Source organism: Hypomesus nipponensis, chromosome 15 (genome assembly GCF_054491055.1).
Source record: "Hypomesus nipponensis isolate SF chromosome 15, ASM5449105v1, whole genome shotgun sequence".
Classification (NCBI taxonomy): Eukaryota; Metazoa; Chordata; class Actinopteri; order Osmeriformes; family Osmeridae; genus Hypomesus; species Hypomesus nipponensis.
In genome coordinates this window covers 12,855,375-12,871,929 of record NC_140375.1, presented here as the reverse complement: position 1 = coordinate 12,871,929, position 16,555 = coordinate 12,855,375, and the positions used below count along the sequence as shown (strand labels likewise).

The following is a 16,555-nucleotide window of genomic DNA, read 5'->3' as shown; positions in this document are numbered from 1 at the left end:
GAAGCGTAAAGTATCGACTTACAGTCTGCTTTTCCCTGCCAGGCTAACCATCCACATGGATGATGAACTTCGACTCATCGCCCAGAACTCCCTTCAGAGCCTGTTGGTCGACTTCTCTGACTGGCGTGACGACGTCCTGTTTGGTTACACCAACTTCCTGTTGAGAGAGGTCCAAGACACTCACCAGGGCATGCTAGACACCTCCCTCAAGCTGCTGCTACAGCTGCTCACCCAGTGGAAACTGGCACTGGTCACGCCTGGCAGGAGCTACGACACGGCCAAGACACACTCCCCTGAGGTCCTGACTCCTGACGAAATATTTTTCATATTCAAATGCTGGAAATAGACCAAGAAAATGCACTGTTAGGTTTCTGACGGAGGGTGCATGATTGTGTGTGTGTGTTGCAGCTGCTCCAGACAGCCTCCAGTCACAGGGGGCCTGCGGAGCGTAACCCTCACTCCACGGTCCTGCACGCCGTGGAGGGGCTGGCCGTGGTGCTGCTCTGCTCCTGCCAGCTCAGCACTCGCAGACTGGCCGTCTGCATCCTCAAGGAGATCCGCAGCCTGTTCCTGGCTATCGGACAAGCGGAGGTGAGTACTGGGGGTCGAGGGAATCTGTCCAAGTAGTATGGTGTGTGTGTGTTAATACATTTACATTTATTCATTTAGCAGACACTTTTATCCAAAGCGACTTCCAAGAGAGAGCTTTACAAAAGTGCATAGGTCACTGAACATAACAACGAGATAGCCCCAAACATTGCAGGCAGCCAAAACATGAAGCATACATTGTGAAAAACCAACAACAAGTTCCAAAGGGAAGAACCTTAAGAGCATGTACTTAAACAAGTTACAATTAAACAACATGAACCTCAAAAAGTGCAAGAGTGTACCTGTAGAAAAGCAATCAACAGTCAAATATTTCACAGCGAGTACAAGATAGCCAAGTGTATTGTGTGTGGCTGGGTTAAGTTTGATGGGTTTTGTGTGGGATCTGCAGGATGATGACACACCCATGATCGAGATTTTGGACCAGCTCAGCCCTGTGGTTCTGGAGAGTTTTGTCAATGTGGCAGTATCTGACACAGTGAGTTTCTCTCTGTTTGTGTTTTTGGTTGCGGTCCTATGAGCTTCCAGTCTGGGTGCCTTCACTGAAGGCCCCTCTGTGTGTCCACACAGTAGCCTTGTCTGTACTCTGGCTGCATTTCCCCTGCAGTCAATTTCTGTACATTTCTTGTATTAAATAAGTACAGCACCCTGACTAGGTTTCCTAGCGGTGATTCAGAATCCCGATTAGCTCAGCTTGGCTTACACTCTCGAGCTCTCCAGATGACCCTGTCAGCTCTCATTGATCAGTTCAGCTAGCGTGGGGGGAAATATGCTTCACTAATTATGAAATGTCTGGACTCTTGGGGATGAAAGTTCTACCTGATTTATTAATGTGAAAAACGTCACTACTATGTGTAGTCCATCAGCTGCTGGGTTTTTGTTGTTGACGTGTCTTCATGTGTGTTTATGCTACACCATCACTGCTGGGCCTAGACCAGTTGTGCAACCAATCCACTGTGTCTTCACCGCACTTCTTTACATTAGCATGTTTTGAGGATAAACATGATGTTGTCTGACACCTGCTGCCCCCGCACCCCCCCGCCCCCCCCGCCCCCCCCTTCCCCTCTACCCCCAGGCTGCACTACCACTGGGTCACCACGTGGATCTGCAGTGGCTGGTGGAGTGGAACGCCAGGCTGGTCAACAGCCACTATGACATCCGCAGCCCCTCCCACGTGTGGATCTTTGCCCAGTCAGTGAAGGACCCGTGGGTGCTGTGTCTCTACAGCCTGCTCCGCCAGGACAACCTGCCCAAGCACTGTCCCACGGCCCTGAGCTACGCCTGGCCCTACGCCTTCACACGCCTGCAGCTCATCATGCCCCTGGTAGACCCCAAGTGAGTGCTTCCCGTTCCCCCACACAGGGTTTATAGGACAACATGTGTCATTAGCTCATAGAACACCTCAACAGTGACTCTACTGTCCTCTTCTCCCTCACTACCACTCCTATTCCAGCTATTCCTGTCAGTGCACTTTGTTAATGTATTTATGAGCAGCTTTAGATGAACTCTTAAGATGAATTAACCCTAACCCTTATCAATATTTATAGATGTTAATATTTGCTGTCTTCCCTGTGTTTGCACATGGATTCAACAGTAACCCAGTGTATGCTAAGAAGACCAGCACCTCAGGTGGTGGGGAGAACTACGTCACCCTGTGGAGGAACTACCTGATCCTGTGTCTGGGTGTTGCCAAGCCCAGCATCATGAGTCCTGGTCACCTGAGAACATCCACACCTGAGATCACCGCCACCACAACCGATGGCAACGTCACCTACGACAACAAGGTGCCTCCACCTCTCTAAAGCCTTGACCAATTCATATCCCTGCTCTCTGTCCCTCCAGGGTCAGGGTTTGACAAGGTGCTGTTTACATTTAGCTAGAATCATATTTCACAACAGCAGATCTCCAAACAGCGGTATATATCCGCTATAGGAACTCTATAGCAGGATAGCAGGTGTTGGGCGTTACCTGACCGGGATGTGTCGGGTCTCTCAGGTGATTGGAACGCCGTCGGTGGCCTGGCTCCTGAAGCAGCTGGTCCCCCTGATGAGAGCAGAGAGCATTGAGCTGACAGAGTCACTGGTGCTGGGCTTTGGTCGTACCAACGCCCTGGTCTTCAGGTACATTCCATAGAAATAGAAATAGAAAGACTTCCAATCCATGCTAGATTACAGTCGTTTTTTTGTAACTCATTTCATTATTTGATTTCAACATTTACATCAAAAAGAAAATCTAACTTTCAGTGAAAGTAAAAAGTTGTCAGAAAGATAAATAGTGATGTAAAGTACTGATACCAGAAAAATCAACGCAAGTACAATAAAGATGTATTTATGCTTTGTTACTTTACATCTCTGGTATTTACAATAAAGTAGTTTTGTGTGTGTAAACATTCTTCATTCTTGTGTTTGATTTCAGGGAACTGGTTGAGGAGCTGCATCCGTTAATGAAGGAGGCTCTGGAACGAAGGCCAGAGGTGAGCGGTAAACTAATCCTAGCCAAGTGCTCATTATAATGCTAATGATATCATATATGACAATTTGTTAATCTAGAAGTGCCACAGCCTTCCTCTGGCTTTGATACAGCTGTGATGTTGCTGGGTTACCCCTCCCTACAGAACAAGAAGCGTCGCGAGCGAAGAGATCTCCTCAGACTGCAGCTGCTCAGGATCTTTGAGCTGCTGGCAGACGCTGCGGTCATCAGTGACAGGTCAGTGTCTCATTCACTGACACAGCGTCCCTCTTGGCCCCCCAACACAGCACCCCCCAGACAGAGCACCTCCCCAACACAGCACCCCCCAGACAGAGCACCTCCCCAACACAGCACCCCCCAGACAGATCACCTCCCCAACACAGCACCCCCCAGACAGAGCACCTCCCCAACACAACACCTCCCATACAGAGCACCTCCCCAACACAACACCCCCCAGACAGAGCACCTCCCCAACACAGCACCCCCCAGACAGAGCACCTCCCCAACACAGCACCCCCTAGACAGAGCACCTCCCCAGACATAGCCCCCCCCAGGGTCCCCTCAGTGGAGCTGCACCAACATATACTTCCTCGCAGGCTTACGCAGAGCTGTGAGATTAAAATATACAATAAAAACGTTTTCTTTTGGATGATGATTTTTAACCAATGCTATCGCTTCTGTTTCTCTCTCTCTGTGTTCTAAAATCCAAAACGTGATCTCCAGCACGAACGGAGCCCTGGAGAGAGACACCTTAGCTCTGGGTGCTCTGTTTCTAGAGTATGTGGACCTGACCCGGATGCTGCTGGAAGCAGAGAACGACAAGGACCTGGAGATACTGAAGGACATCAGAGCCCACTTCAGCGCCATGGTGGCCAACCTCATCCAGTGTGTCCCAGGTAAAGGCCCCAACTGTGGGGACATGTCATTCACAACCCACAACACAAATAGCCTGTCTGTTTGTCTTCCTGGTGTACGAACAATCTGTCTGTGTCTCCTTCCCAGTGCACCACAGACGCTTCCTGTTCCCTCAGCAGAGCTTACGACATCATCTCTTCATCCTCTTCAGCCAATGGGCAGGCCCCTTCAGTGTCATGTTTACCCCATTGGACCGCTACAGCGACAGAAACCACCAGATCACCAGATACCAGTACTGTGCCCTCAAGGTAGGCGTGCCCATCCTTCAGCTCCAGGTCCTGGTTCACATTATCACCACTCCTTCTAACATTATGAGGTCATGGGAAGTGGCTATCAGTTTGAATGTAAAACATGTGTAATGATCCGGAAATGAAGGGCTTTGGTATTGAGTTACTGTATGATGCAGCAGATATCTGTCTTCTCCAGCTTAGTACTAAGTTTAAAACATTCCTCAGCTGATGCTAATTTAGACACCAGACAAACACTCTGGAGTCATGTCTAACTTTATCTTTCAAGTTATTCTACATTTAGACATGAAGTTCATACCACAGCTAACTGTAACACAGACGTTTTTAGTCCCAAGTCCAGACTGTGGCTGTCTCCATGGCACACAGTAGACACAATGGTTTCTAATAAATGAATATTTATTAAAGTAAAGCTGCTGACGAGGCCATGTTGGTGACATTCCAACCTACCTCGTTGTGTTTTCTGGAAGTTTTCACTGTTTAGATAGCGTCAGCTTTGTTGACTGATCCCAGCAGATAAAGAGCCTGACATGGCTGTCTGAAAGGGCAGATGCTGTACCATGTCAGAAAGCGCATAGTTTTAGTGCATCTGAACACTTGCCACGTAACCAAATATGCCCTCATTTGAGTTTTCATCTAGTAACTCTGACGGGGGACTTCCTTCCTAACATGGTTGCAGTAAATTCCATGGGCATGGGTCAAGAACAGAGTCTACCAGAGTGTGTGTCTGAAACTGTCCTCTGTTTGAGGGATGGTTGTTGTTGTTTGTCCTCTGACAGGCCATGTCTGCCGTGCTGTGCTGTGGACCAGTGTTCGACAATGTTGGCCTGTCTCCAGATGGATACCTCTATAAGTGGCTGGATAACATATTAGCTTGCCAGGATCTGCGGGTATGTGGCCAATAATTCATCACCGTGGTGCATTCACACAAAGCTCTGACCCAAATAGCCCTCTCTGGTAGTTTACTTAGCAGTTCTGAGTGAAAACACGACTGCCTACTGCCAAATGCTTCCTTTTGTTCCAACCAGTGAGGAGTTATGGATGCCTTCTGTTTCGTGGTAAATTTGCAGAAAGATTATTCCATCGGCTGGGGCTCTCATCAAGAATAAGCACCTGTCTTTGTACGCATATGTTTGTTTTCCTGGTTCATTCCTGTTATGGGGCAGAGCTGACTTTCAGCATCTTTGCATTCTGTGGCCTCGAATGAACAGCTCTAGCTGGGCAGGTTGCCCAGGACAAGTCATTCATCCTCTATAGCCGTGACAGAGATCCTGGTATCAGTTCAAGCTACTCCTCCTAAAGGCTTAAAAACAGCTAACACCTTCACTCCCCAAATGTATAAATCTTTCCGAATATATGCAACGTGTGAAATCTTTAGAAACAAATGATGTCGTTCAAAAAGGGATGCACGGGAGAGAGGAGTGTTTTTGGAGTTTCCTCTGACTTCCTGTCCTGGCGCAGGTGCACCAGCTGGGCTGTGAGGTCATCATCCTGCTCCTGGAGCTCAACTCTGACCAGGTGAACCTGTTCAACTGGGCGGTGGACCGCTGCTTCACTGGCTCCTACCAGCTAGCCTCAGGCTGCTTCAAGGCTATAGCTACAGTCTGTGGCAGCAGGTAGGGCCACACAACACCGCCATGCTGTTATACGTCACTTCCATATGACAAATCTCTATTGTTTTGGTGCTCCATTTTTCATATTTGTCGGCAGGCAATGTGATTAGCATCCTAATGATGTGAGTTTGCTCCAGATCTTCTTGTTCTCTGAACCCCGTGTGGAGGGCGACCAGTAATGAGACCGTAACTTCAGAGAGTTATCCATGCTAATCCTCTCAAAGAGCTCGCTACTCATCTCCCATTAGGCCCCGAGTTATTGTGAAGTACATACAAAGTGTAAACTAAACAAAGAGCTCTTAATTGAACTTTTCAATCATGAAGAGTGCTTTATTCACTGACCAATATTTACTTGTCGTACATTATCCTAATGTTGAATTGAATGTCTTTACAGAAACTACCCCTGTGACATAGTGACACTGTTAAACCTGGTACTCTTCAAGGCATCTGACACCAACAGAGAAATATATGAAATATCAATGCAGCTCATGCAGGTAAGACAACCGCTCACAGAGCTCAAACTCTCACGCCTTTCTACTCCGTTACTCTCCGGAGTAAATAACCTGCCTCCTCTCTACACTCCACAGATCTTAGAGGCTAAGCTGTTTGTGTACTCTAAGAGGATTGCAGATCAGAAGTCCAGTAGTATCCTGTATGGCACCCACGGTCCTCTGCCCCCCCTCTACAGGGTCTCCCTGCCACAGCTCTCTAGCCAGCTGGCCAGGATGTACCCTGAACTAACATTGCCACTCTTCTCAGGTAGCTGGCAGGATGTGTGTGTGTGTGTGTGTGTGTATCTAGTGTCTAGCTGAAGTAGGTATCGTAGTTTAGTCATGGTTTTATAGGCTCACACAGCTGTAATCTTGTTTTGGGCACTGGCAGAGGGTTTGCACTTCTCTCCCACTGACAGCAACAGGAAAGTCTTATCTCTGATGGAGTTCCCAGGCTAAGTTAGCTTAATACACAGGATTGAAGGAATAATGTCGACTCTCAAAACAAAGGATAAGGGGGACAGTTCACCCAAATAACATTCCTGTTCTTTAAAACCTGGCTTCCCATTCTGTTGAAGCAGGTCTTGTGTCACTCTCTCTCTCTCTGACCTCTGGTGCCTCTCTCTCAACCCCCAGAGGTGAGTCAGCGGTTTCCCTCCACCCATCCCAATGGGAGACAGGTGATGCTCACCTACCTCCTGCCCTGGCTCAGTAACATTGAGCTGGTGGACAGCATGCTGCCTCCCCTCCCCAGCCCTGGCCCCCCAGTGGAGGAGCCTGCTGCCCAGGACAAACACGTGGGACCATCCCACCAGCTCAGGGGCACAGGCTGGGGCTCCATACAGGCCACATCCCTGGTCCTCAACAACCTGATGTTCATGACAGCAAAGGTACAGCTTACCGCAGGATAGAATTATCCATAAACAAATGTCTTCTTCAAGTCAAGGCTTTGACTGCCATGCTGGACTGACTGTGTTGTGTGTTCAGTATGGGGACGACGTTCCAGGGCCAGAGATGGAGAACGCGTGGAACGCTCTGGTCAACGACAGGTGGAGCAACAACTTGAGAACCACCCTGCAGTACCTCATCAGCTTGTGTGGAGTGAGCAGTGACACCAGCCTACTACCCTACGTGAGTCCCATCACAGCCCCATCACAGCCCCATCACAGCCCCATCACAGCCCCATCACAGCCCCATCACAGCCCCATCACAGCCCCATCACAGCTCCATCACAGTCCCATCACAGTCCCATCACACCCCATCACACCCCATCACAGTCCCATCACAGCCCTATCACAGTCCCATCACAGTCCCATCACAGTCCCATCACATATATTTCTGAAGCTCGTGTGTTTGCACACTGAAGTCTGTCTGACGGTGTCTTGTGTTCTGGGTTCAGATTAAGAAGGTGGTGATCTACCTGTGTCGGAACAACACTACCCAGACGATGGAGGAGCTGCTGTTTGAGTTGCAGCAGACAGACCCGGTCAACCCAGTGGTTCAGCACTGTGACAACCCTCCATTCTACCGCTTCTCTGCCACCAGCAAGACTCCCACAGTGGCCTCAGGTGTGGCTCTGAGATATCTACATAAGTTGTTTTTGACTAAAGAACCTTCATTAATTGCCCTTGTGTGTGTGTGTGTGTGTGTGTGTGCCCCCGTTACATGTGGTCACAGGCACAACATCTAGCAGCAACACAGTAGTGGCAGGCCAGGAGAGTTGTCCAGATACGGATGATACGAAGGCGGGCAAAGAGAATGAAGAGAGGTAGGCCTCGTGCCCTAGAGACCGTCAACAGTCTCACACAGCAATGTTGTATTAGCAGTGGTTACAGAGATGACCTGTGGTGTTTGTGACCCCAGGCGTTGCAACATGATGGGGAACCACAGTCGTCTGGAGTCTCGCTACAGCAACAGCTCGGGAGGATCCTACGACGAGGAGAAGAGTTAGTATCTTCTATCACACAAACTATGGAAGGCATTCTCTTCACAAGCCAACAAGGCCATTCGCTGACAAAGACTTGTTGTTAACAGGCTGTTCTGTTCTGCATGCATTTGTATGAATGCTCATCATGTTTCTCTTGGAGAGAAACCAGGTGCTTAATCGTTTTATGGCGTGTACTTGCCAAGTGTGTCTAGATAAGGACGACCTGGATGTGAAGACAGCAGGTGGGGTGTCTGTGAGTGGAGTATGAAGGCTGACTGGGGTGTAACATTGTTACGTTCTCTTGTGACCTTCAGGTGAACCCTTGCCCCCTTACGCCGGCTGGCTGATGAGTGTTGTGGAGAGTAACCAGCCCTGTCCCCTTCCAATGCCTGTGAACGGAGGGTGCTGGGCTCCTCTGGTCGACTTCCTGCCTGAGACCATCACTCCCAGAGGACCCCTGCATAGGTCAGACACAAGCTGGCCGCTGAAACACTGACCCCACACTAGGACACGCATCCTGTTTAACGTCTTTTTGGATGCAGCCTTATATCTGCTTCAGTGTACTGACTGTATCATGCGGAGGACAATGGCAGCTTTATGGAGGCCTCGTTTGTCGTCTGTTTTGAACTTATTTCATTAGTTATAGTCAGCTCTGCGTTACCACGGTGACTACTTTGTGCTTGTGTTTTATGAGATAGCAAGGAGAGTGTATGGTATGCGAGAAATGTATGAAGATAGCGCTGGAACTCTTGGCCTATCTTGAAATAGTCATCACACAACATGTTGATCAGTTGACTGATTTCAGAGCGTGTCTGGATTCCATCTTGATAGTGTACACTTTCTGTTCCACGCGATCTCTTTGAACATATTAAGATGCGCCGAGACCGTTTGCCATATGCCTGTTTATTTCCTGTAGGTGTAACATAGCGGTGATCTTCATGACTGAGATGGTTGTGGACCATGGTGTACGTGAGGACTGGGCTCTTCACCTGCCCCTCCTACTGCATGCTCTCTTCCTAGGTGAGGCCCCCTGAACACAGGCATGCTGGAGAGTGCTGTACCTAACACACAGTATGTGGAGCCTGACGTTCTGTCCCGGTGTCTCCAGGTATGGATCACTACCGCCCAGAGGTGTACGAACACAGCAAGCGTCTCCTGCTCCACCTGCTCATCACGCTCTCCTGCAACAGCAACTTCCAAGGCATCGCCTCCGTTCTCCTGCACACACGAGAGATCAACGGCAACAAGACCCTCACCAGCAAAATGAACTTTCAGCCAGAATACTGTACCACAGGTATGGTTCTATCCGTTTTTTACACCCTTGGGGCACCTTTTGAATGGCAGCTTGACATTTGACACTTTGCTGCTCTCGCTGGCTTATCTAAATATCGGGATGAGGAGGGAACGTCTTGCATTCCTTTCAAGGGAGAGCTTAGTTTCTTATCTGAGAAGAAAACATTTGGACACTGTGCCAAAAACAATCATACCGTATGTGCAGAGAGAACTTCAGAGGTCTTGATTAAAGCATTCCATTCAGCTATTTATATCCATGGCCCAATAAGGCCCATCTACTAAAGCCTAGATAGGCTGGCCTGTTTTTTCCCTCTTTAATTTGTTTTTCTATATGTCTAGACAGTTCAAAGTTATACACAGGATTTTTTACACTTGTGTTTGTTTATTGAAACATAATATCAAACTAAAACAGTGACACATTTGATAATTCTGTTGTGCATTAGAAATCATGCTGTAATTATTATTTTATCACATATTTGGAACAAAATAACAAAAACACAACTTTTCAATCTCAGCTTCACACCAAGATTCCAAAATGTTCCTCGTTGACCAACAGAGTTGAAATTAAGCAATCCTGCTATCTCCTCCCTTCTCCTTCCTCCTCCCTCCTCCTCATCTCTCATCCTCCTCTCCCTCCCTCTTCCTCCTCCACTTCTTCCTCCTTCCCCTCCCTCCTGCCTGGGTGTCCAGGAGGAGGTGTTGACTTCCTGCGGGAGTGCCAAGCGTCTCCTGTGCCAGACTCTGGGCTGAGCTCCTCCTCCACCTCCTCCAGCCTGAGCCTTGGGGGCAGCAGCAGCAACCTGCCCCACATCTCCCAGGACGTGGAAGATCTGGACTCCACCACGGACACAGACCAGAAAACCAACAAGCTCATAGAGTTCCTCACCACCAGGTACCGTGTGTTTTCTACTGTGTGTGTCAGCTATACAACATGTCTGCTCAAATCTGTATACAGCAGCTGACTAACGGATACACAGCCCCTTCGATGGCTGTCATATGGCGGGATTAAACTGCCATCTAGTGGTTGGTTTAGCTAACTACAACTTTTTTTCCATTAGGAAGCAACATAATAATGTACAACTACACGTTTATTTGCCAGAACATATTGAGCTAAAACTCAAAAATGTACCATGACTTTACTTGTCTGTTGTTTTCTAGGGGCTATGGACCACTCTGGTCTCATGAAGACATCTCACCCAAAAACCAGAACTCCAAAAGCACTGAGCAGTTGTCCAATTTCTTGCGCCATGTGGTGTCTGCGTTGAGAGAACCCAAGTCAGGTAAACCTGCCATCACACCCTCGATGAGAGTGTCAAATGTCATTCATCAGTCACCAGCTGTCAACTAGCCCTCCGTCCCTTCTAGACTTCTACCTGGAGCAGCAGCTGAGTGACGTGGCTCTGCAGACGGCCCTGTGCAGCTCCTCCAGGCACTACGCCGGACGCTCCTTCCAGCTGTTCAGAGCCTTGCACCAGCCCCTCTCTGCCCGCGCCGTGTCAGACCTGCTCTCACGACTGGTGGAGGTGGTGGGGGAGCACGGGGACGAAGTTCAGGTCGGTGTGCGTCCATGTGTGTACTTGTGTGTGTTTCTATGTGTGTGTGTGTGTGTTTAGACTGTTTGCTTCAATGGTAGCTTTCTTTACTTTTACCCCAGGGTTATGTCATGGAGGTTTTACTCACACTGGAGTCTGTGGTAGACAACTTGGCCGAGTGTCTGAAGAATAATGACCTCATGGCTCTTCTAATCAGGTTTGTTGATTTAGCTGAAGAAGCCTGTTATCATTGGCCTCAAAGACTCTTCAGTGTTTAAGTCTTTCAGTGTTAAAGCCCATCAGTCAATCTTTATTGCTTTCCACAGGGCTTCCTCTCCAGACTTACTGACCAATGGGAAGCAGGTGTCAAACAGGAAGAGCACAGGGCAGCTCCCATTGGTCCAGGGCCTCAGCTCCACTGAGCGCAGCCGGCACCAGAGGAGCTTCTCTGTACCCAAGAAGTTTGGGGAGTCCGACAGGTCATCTGACCCGCCTCGCAGCGCCACCCTGGAGCGCTTCCATGCTTGTCTGCAGCAAGGGGGTGTTGCCAAACCCACCAGCCCCTCCTCTTCCAAGGACAACATCACCGACCCTGCCAACGTCAACCACCCCAGCAACCTGCTGGCCACCATCTTCTGGGTGGCTGTGTCCTTGATGGAGTCAGACTTTGAGTTTGAGTACCAGATGTCTCTGAAGCTGCTGAACAAGCTGCTGGGCCACATGTCGCTGGACAAGCAGGAGAACCGAGACAAGCTGGAGAAACTGCAGAGCCAGCTCAGGTGGAGCACCTTCACAGGCCTCCAGCAGCTGCTTCTCAAGGGCTTCACCTCCTTATCCACCACTGACCTAACCCTGCTGCTCTTCAGCCAGCTTACACCCGTGTCCAGGGTCCCTGTGGTGGACACCTCCCAGGCCATAGGTGGGCCCTCAGTATAGGACACCATGTTGACATTTCAAGCCGTTGATAGACCTGTTACATGTATTTAAAATATACATCTTCAATTATAAAGCTATAAATAAAGCTAATGAAAGCTCCAGGAACATGCTTTACAACCATAGCCGAGAGAACATGAACCCTTTCTCTCCCTCTGTTCCTGCTGTTCTATAACCTGTTCTGTTTGTCACTCAGGGTTCCCCTTGAACGTTCTCTGCCTGCTCCCACATCTGGTGCAGAACTTTGATGGCCCTACTCAGTTCTGTAAAGACGTTGCTGAGAGGATAGCCCAGGTTTGACCACAAATCAAACGACATGAACCATGTGATTAATGACTGTCAGTTAAAGGCATGTTTTACATTACACACTGTCTTTTTCTGTCCCCCCCCCCCCCTCTCTCTCTCTCTCTCTCTCTCTCTCTCTCTTTCTCTCTTTATATGGCTAGGTATGCCTTGAGGAAAAGAATGCTAAACTGTCCAACCTGGCCCATGTGATGACCTTGTACAAAACACACTCCTACACACGAGACTGTTTCTCCTGGGTCAATGTTGTGTGTCGCTATCTTCATGAGGCCTTCAGCGATATCACACTCAACATGGTCACTTATATGGCTGAGGTTTGTATACATGTTCTGTATTTGACCATGTTCTGGTGAGGCTCCATGACACCACTCTAAGACCAATACTTTCTTAATGTATTGAACACTATGTCCTAAGTCCTCCAGGCCTTAACTGTTCTGTCATGTTTCCTGTACAGTTGTTGGAGAAGGGCTTTCCCAGCATGCAGCAGACCCTGCTGCAGATCATTTACAGCCTATTGAGTCACATGGACCTAAGCGTCATTCAGGCAAAGCCTTTCAATATGGAGGTCCTCAAGACCATTGAGAAGTTTGTGCAGGTGAGATGAATTACTGTACAAATAGATTTCTGTATTTCTGTAAATTTTCTAAGGAAAAAGATTAAACAAAAACACGTAAAGCAGCCTGTTGTGAGATTCTCCCCACCTAAATAGTTTTACATATGCTTTGTTCTCAGGTGTATATTAGATGTTAAACAATTGTTCTCATACAACAGTAGCAGCTTGGTTTGGCATCAGGGATGTGATTAAGGAACACTATAAATATATAAATATCTGCATGTTCATATTATGACTGGTAGGGTTGTCTGACAAGGAATTATAAGCCTCTGTCTGTGAGCCAAGCTCAGTCTTGCATCTGAGCAGTAAATCTGGAGACACACCCAACAGCCCTCCATAAACAGCCTGTTCTCCTGGCTGCCGTCCCTCCCTTCAGTCTACTGTACAATGCATCCATTTTGCTCTGCTTCGTGTTTCCATATTTGATTTAAAGTAACTAGATGAAAAACTTTTATTTGATAAAGATATTGACATGTTTTTATTATGTTCTGCTGCTTGCAAGCGGGTTACTATGTGTGCCTGTTGGTGAGTGTGTGTATAAATAGCTTGGGTGGGTGTGGATATGAATTCTTGTGTGTCTGTCTCGTAGACGGCCCACTGGAGGGAAGCTCTGAACATCCTGAAGCTAGTGGTGTCTCGTTCTGCCAGCCTGGTCCAGCCATCTCCTCCCCAGGCTGACTTTTCCTACGTGGACGTCAGCCGTCTGTGGGACCGCTCTTCCAAGGCCCTGCCTGGAAAAACACTGGACTTCCATTTCGACATCTCAGAGGTCAGGCCTAGTCTTTTTTTTTCCTTTTTTTCTCTATCTCGCTTTCTATTTGTATCAGTGTAATTGTGAAACTTCTGTGTCACGCTGTGTGAGCCAAGCCATTCACAGAGGTAATTTATTTTGTGTATTGAGCTGTTTTGAACATTACAGCTTACCAGTGGGCCACAGGGTTTTATCTGTTTTCCAGGGTGTGGTGTTCTGTCAGAAATGTGATTTTTTTTGAAAGGGAAAATGTATTTCCTTTTCTTTCATTAATTATATTTCTTTTAGAAAAGCCCCTTGAGATTAGCCTGAAAGCTTAAAAAGTAAACACAATTATCTCGGCTGTGCAGGGCTGGACAGTGATGTGAGAGACAGGGTGGTGCATGTGTGGGAACTGAACAGGGAGCTGTTTGTGTGGTTTATGAATAGCAGGAAATGATGTCAGTCTTTTTGCCGTCCTTTGTATGTGAATCAGAGGGAGTTCGCACTGGGCAGGACAGCAAACAGCCAGATCATTATAGCTTGAGAGAAACATGAACAGACTAGTTTTTCAGACAAATACCTATACCCATATTTACAGACTGACGTGAAAGAGAAAACAAAATGAGCAGCAGCTTGCTTCTCGAGGCAGGAGGAATCCATATAATTGACTGCAGGTGAATTGAATAAGCTACATCTGTTCTCCATGTTTCTTACTGAGCCGCCTGGCAGGGAGCTGCCCCAGGGAGACATGTTGATACTGCCACCTATTGGAGGACTAATGAAGCTACGTCAAATTTGTGTGTCTTGAAGCAGAGAAAGAAATACCAGAAGGAAGGCCAGGAGATCTGACATGGAGAACATGGATCTATCTACTGCAACAAGCGCCTCTTCTTTATACCTCAGCTACACATGGGACTCATGTCTGTCTGTCTCTCTGTTTATTTGTATAGACCCCAGTGATTGGCCGGAGGTATGATGATCTTCAAGACTCCCCAGGGCGGAATGGGAAGACGAGGGCCACAGCCGTGACTCGTAGCACCTCGTCCACCTCCTCAGGATCAAACTCCAACAATGTCCTGGTGCCCGTCAGCTGGAAGAGGCCTCAGTCCTCTCAGGTGAGCTGCAGAAAGGGTCTGCTTCTATGTTGCCAAAACTGGCATCATGGTTCCACTGCTATATTCCCTTGAAATAAGATCTATCAGCATTCTGGATAGTTGTGTTCACGGTAAAAAAATATTTCAACCAAATGTTGATTCCAGACATAATCTGGTCAAGAGTTGAACTTCAGTAAGTCAAAAGTAGATGATGTTGTAATCTTATTTGTTGTCTTATTTGTAGTTTTCTACAAATAAACTACAGACTTGGCTGAGCTTGAGTGAACTATGTGCCTCCTGACTGTGTCCTCTTTGTCCTCTGCAGAAGAGAACCAGGGAGAAGCTGGTGAAGGTGTTGTCTTTGTGTGGACAGGAAGTAGGGCTCAGGAAAAACCCTTCGGTGAGAGACTGTGTGATCAAGGCCAGCCCATGGAACACTTAGCAACACTACGCCTGATCATGGAGCCCTTATATTAACCCTGTGTCACCCCATCTCCAGGTGATCTTCTCCAGCTGTGGGGATCTGGACCTGATGGAGCTCCAGCCCAGCCTTGTTTCCTCCGATGAGGGCACCAGGGAGACTGACAACATGGACGACACCACCTCTGAACAGCAGTTCAGGGTCTTCAGAGACTTTGACTTCCTGGATGTGGAGCTGGAGGATGGAGAGGTGAGCTTTCTGTTCTACGGTAGTGTCTCAACCAGCAAGAGATTATCTTTCCTATACTATTTTGGCTAACTCTGTAGCTTTGCTTTACTGCAAGTGCTTGTTATAGTACTGTCTCAGTTTACCATGTGAAGGCTCTGTGGGTGATAAGAAAGCATGACAAAATATTGCTGCTGTCAGCTTAATGCAATCAGAGCTCAGACCTGCATCATCTCAGATGTCCGTCTCACTTGATTTCTGTGAGTGCTTCTGATTCCTCCTCCCTTCCTGCTCTGTGTAATATGGTTTCTTCTTCTGTTTTTGTCTACGCCATCCAGGAGCTCCAGGTAAGTTCTGCCATGTTGCTATGCTAATTCTGTCTTGTGTGGTGTATGGTGTAGCATAGATTACACAGTGAACTGTTACCGGAATGTGAAACTGCACTCTGCATGCATTAAGTTATGCAGAAGTGGTTGGAGTGTTGGTAGTGTGTTTAACTGTCATCACTTGGAGTTATTTTAAACTTTTCTTCATAGTTTAGATTCCATTTTGAGCAGAACAAGTCACAAGTATGCATATGCATGGTAGCACAAGCCATTCTTAGACTGTATTGGCTTTAAAAAAATGTAGTATCATGTTACCACTACTTAAAATAAAATACTTGGTCAGCATACATCACACACAACCAGGTTTTACTTACTTACAGATATCTGCTTTCTTTTTGCCCTTCAACTATTTAATATTACCTTGCAGTACTACTCAACCTTGATCAGCGCCATTTAAAACTAATCTCTATCACAGTATCATCATTTGTACAGTAAAAATCACATTTTATGTAACACTTTATGCATTGTGCTGTAATCCTAAGAACTGCTATTGAAAGCAGATATTGAATGTTCCAGCCGGTAGTAGAAGGGAATCAGCTGTGTTGAGTTCCAGTTGTCAAACACTGTTCAGCCTCATTACTCAGCTTTTCCTTTTTCTGTCTATTTTGGAGGGCTTTTGACGTAGTGTCACAGTCCATTTCCCAACTCTGCTAGTGTGTGTGTGTGGGGGGGGGGGGACAGACCTGTCTCAAGGACTACCCCCATTCCCAGACCAGCACTGCATGACTATGAGTCTGCACAGAAACCTGTTACTCA

General features: G+C 47.6%; 1 protein-coding gene across 6 annotated transcripts in view; it reads left to right on the top strand.

Moving 5' to 3' along the window:
- Nucleotides 1–16,555, top strand: part of frya (furry homolog a (Drosophila)) — a 42,702-nt gene that overhangs the window by 18,672 nt on the left and 7,475 nt on the right. For 5 of the 6 annotated variants that reach the window (XR_014729880.1, XM_084673568.1, XM_084673566.1 and 2 more), the window contains exons 18-51: nt 43–298; nt 409–591; nt 998–1,084; nt 1,682–1,941; nt 2,201–2,390; nt 2,602–2,726; nt 3,022–3,079; nt 3,221–3,312; nt 3,799–3,971; nt 4,078–4,238; nt 5,015–5,125; nt 5,697–5,851; nt 6,243–6,342; nt 6,436–6,607; nt 6,976–7,229; nt 7,327–7,470; nt 7,739–7,907; nt 8,017–8,107; nt 8,203–8,285; nt 8,581–8,731; nt 9,183–9,286; nt 9,375–9,560; nt 10,250–10,451; nt 10,718–10,839; nt 10,925–11,112; nt 11,214–11,308; nt 11,418–12,010; nt 12,221–12,318; nt 12,471–12,641; nt 12,782–12,922; nt 13,530–13,709; nt 14,624–14,788; nt 15,093–15,167; nt 15,267–15,437. Coding sequence is in view for 5 of the 6 variants with exons in the window: in XM_084673568.1 (XP_084529694.1) it covers nt 43–298; nt 409–591; nt 998–1,084; nt 1,682–1,941; nt 2,201–2,390; nt 2,602–2,726; nt 3,022–3,079; nt 3,221–3,312; nt 3,799–3,971; nt 4,078–4,238; nt 5,015–5,125; nt 5,697–5,851; nt 6,243–6,342; nt 6,436–6,607; nt 6,976–7,229; nt 7,327–7,470; nt 7,739–7,907; nt 8,017–8,107; nt 8,203–8,285; nt 8,581–8,731; nt 9,183–9,286; nt 9,375–9,560; nt 10,250–10,451; nt 10,718–10,839; nt 10,925–11,112; nt 11,214–11,308; nt 11,418–12,010; nt 12,221–12,318; nt 12,471–12,641; nt 12,782–12,922; nt 13,530–13,709; nt 14,624–14,788; nt 15,093–15,167; nt 15,267–15,437 (5,506 nt within the window). In the remaining variant the exon portion in view is untranslated. Of the gene's footprint in view, nt 1–42; nt 299–408; nt 592–997; nt 1,085–1,681; nt 1,942–2,200; nt 2,391–2,601; nt 2,727–3,021; nt 3,080–3,220; nt 3,313–3,798; nt 3,972–4,077; nt 4,239–5,014; nt 5,126–5,696; nt 5,852–6,242; nt 6,343–6,435; nt 6,608–6,975; nt 7,230–7,326; nt 7,471–7,738; nt 7,908–8,016; nt 8,108–8,202; nt 8,286–8,580; nt 8,732–9,182; nt 9,287–9,374; nt 9,561–10,249; nt 10,452–10,717; nt 10,840–10,924; nt 11,113–11,213; nt 11,309–11,417; nt 12,011–12,220; nt 12,319–12,470; nt 12,642–12,781; nt 12,923–13,529; nt 13,710–14,623; nt 14,789–15,092; nt 15,168–15,266; nt 15,438–15,751; nt 16,523–16,555 lie in introns of those variants that run through there. The other variant, XM_084673570.1, reaches the window with a different exon arrangement.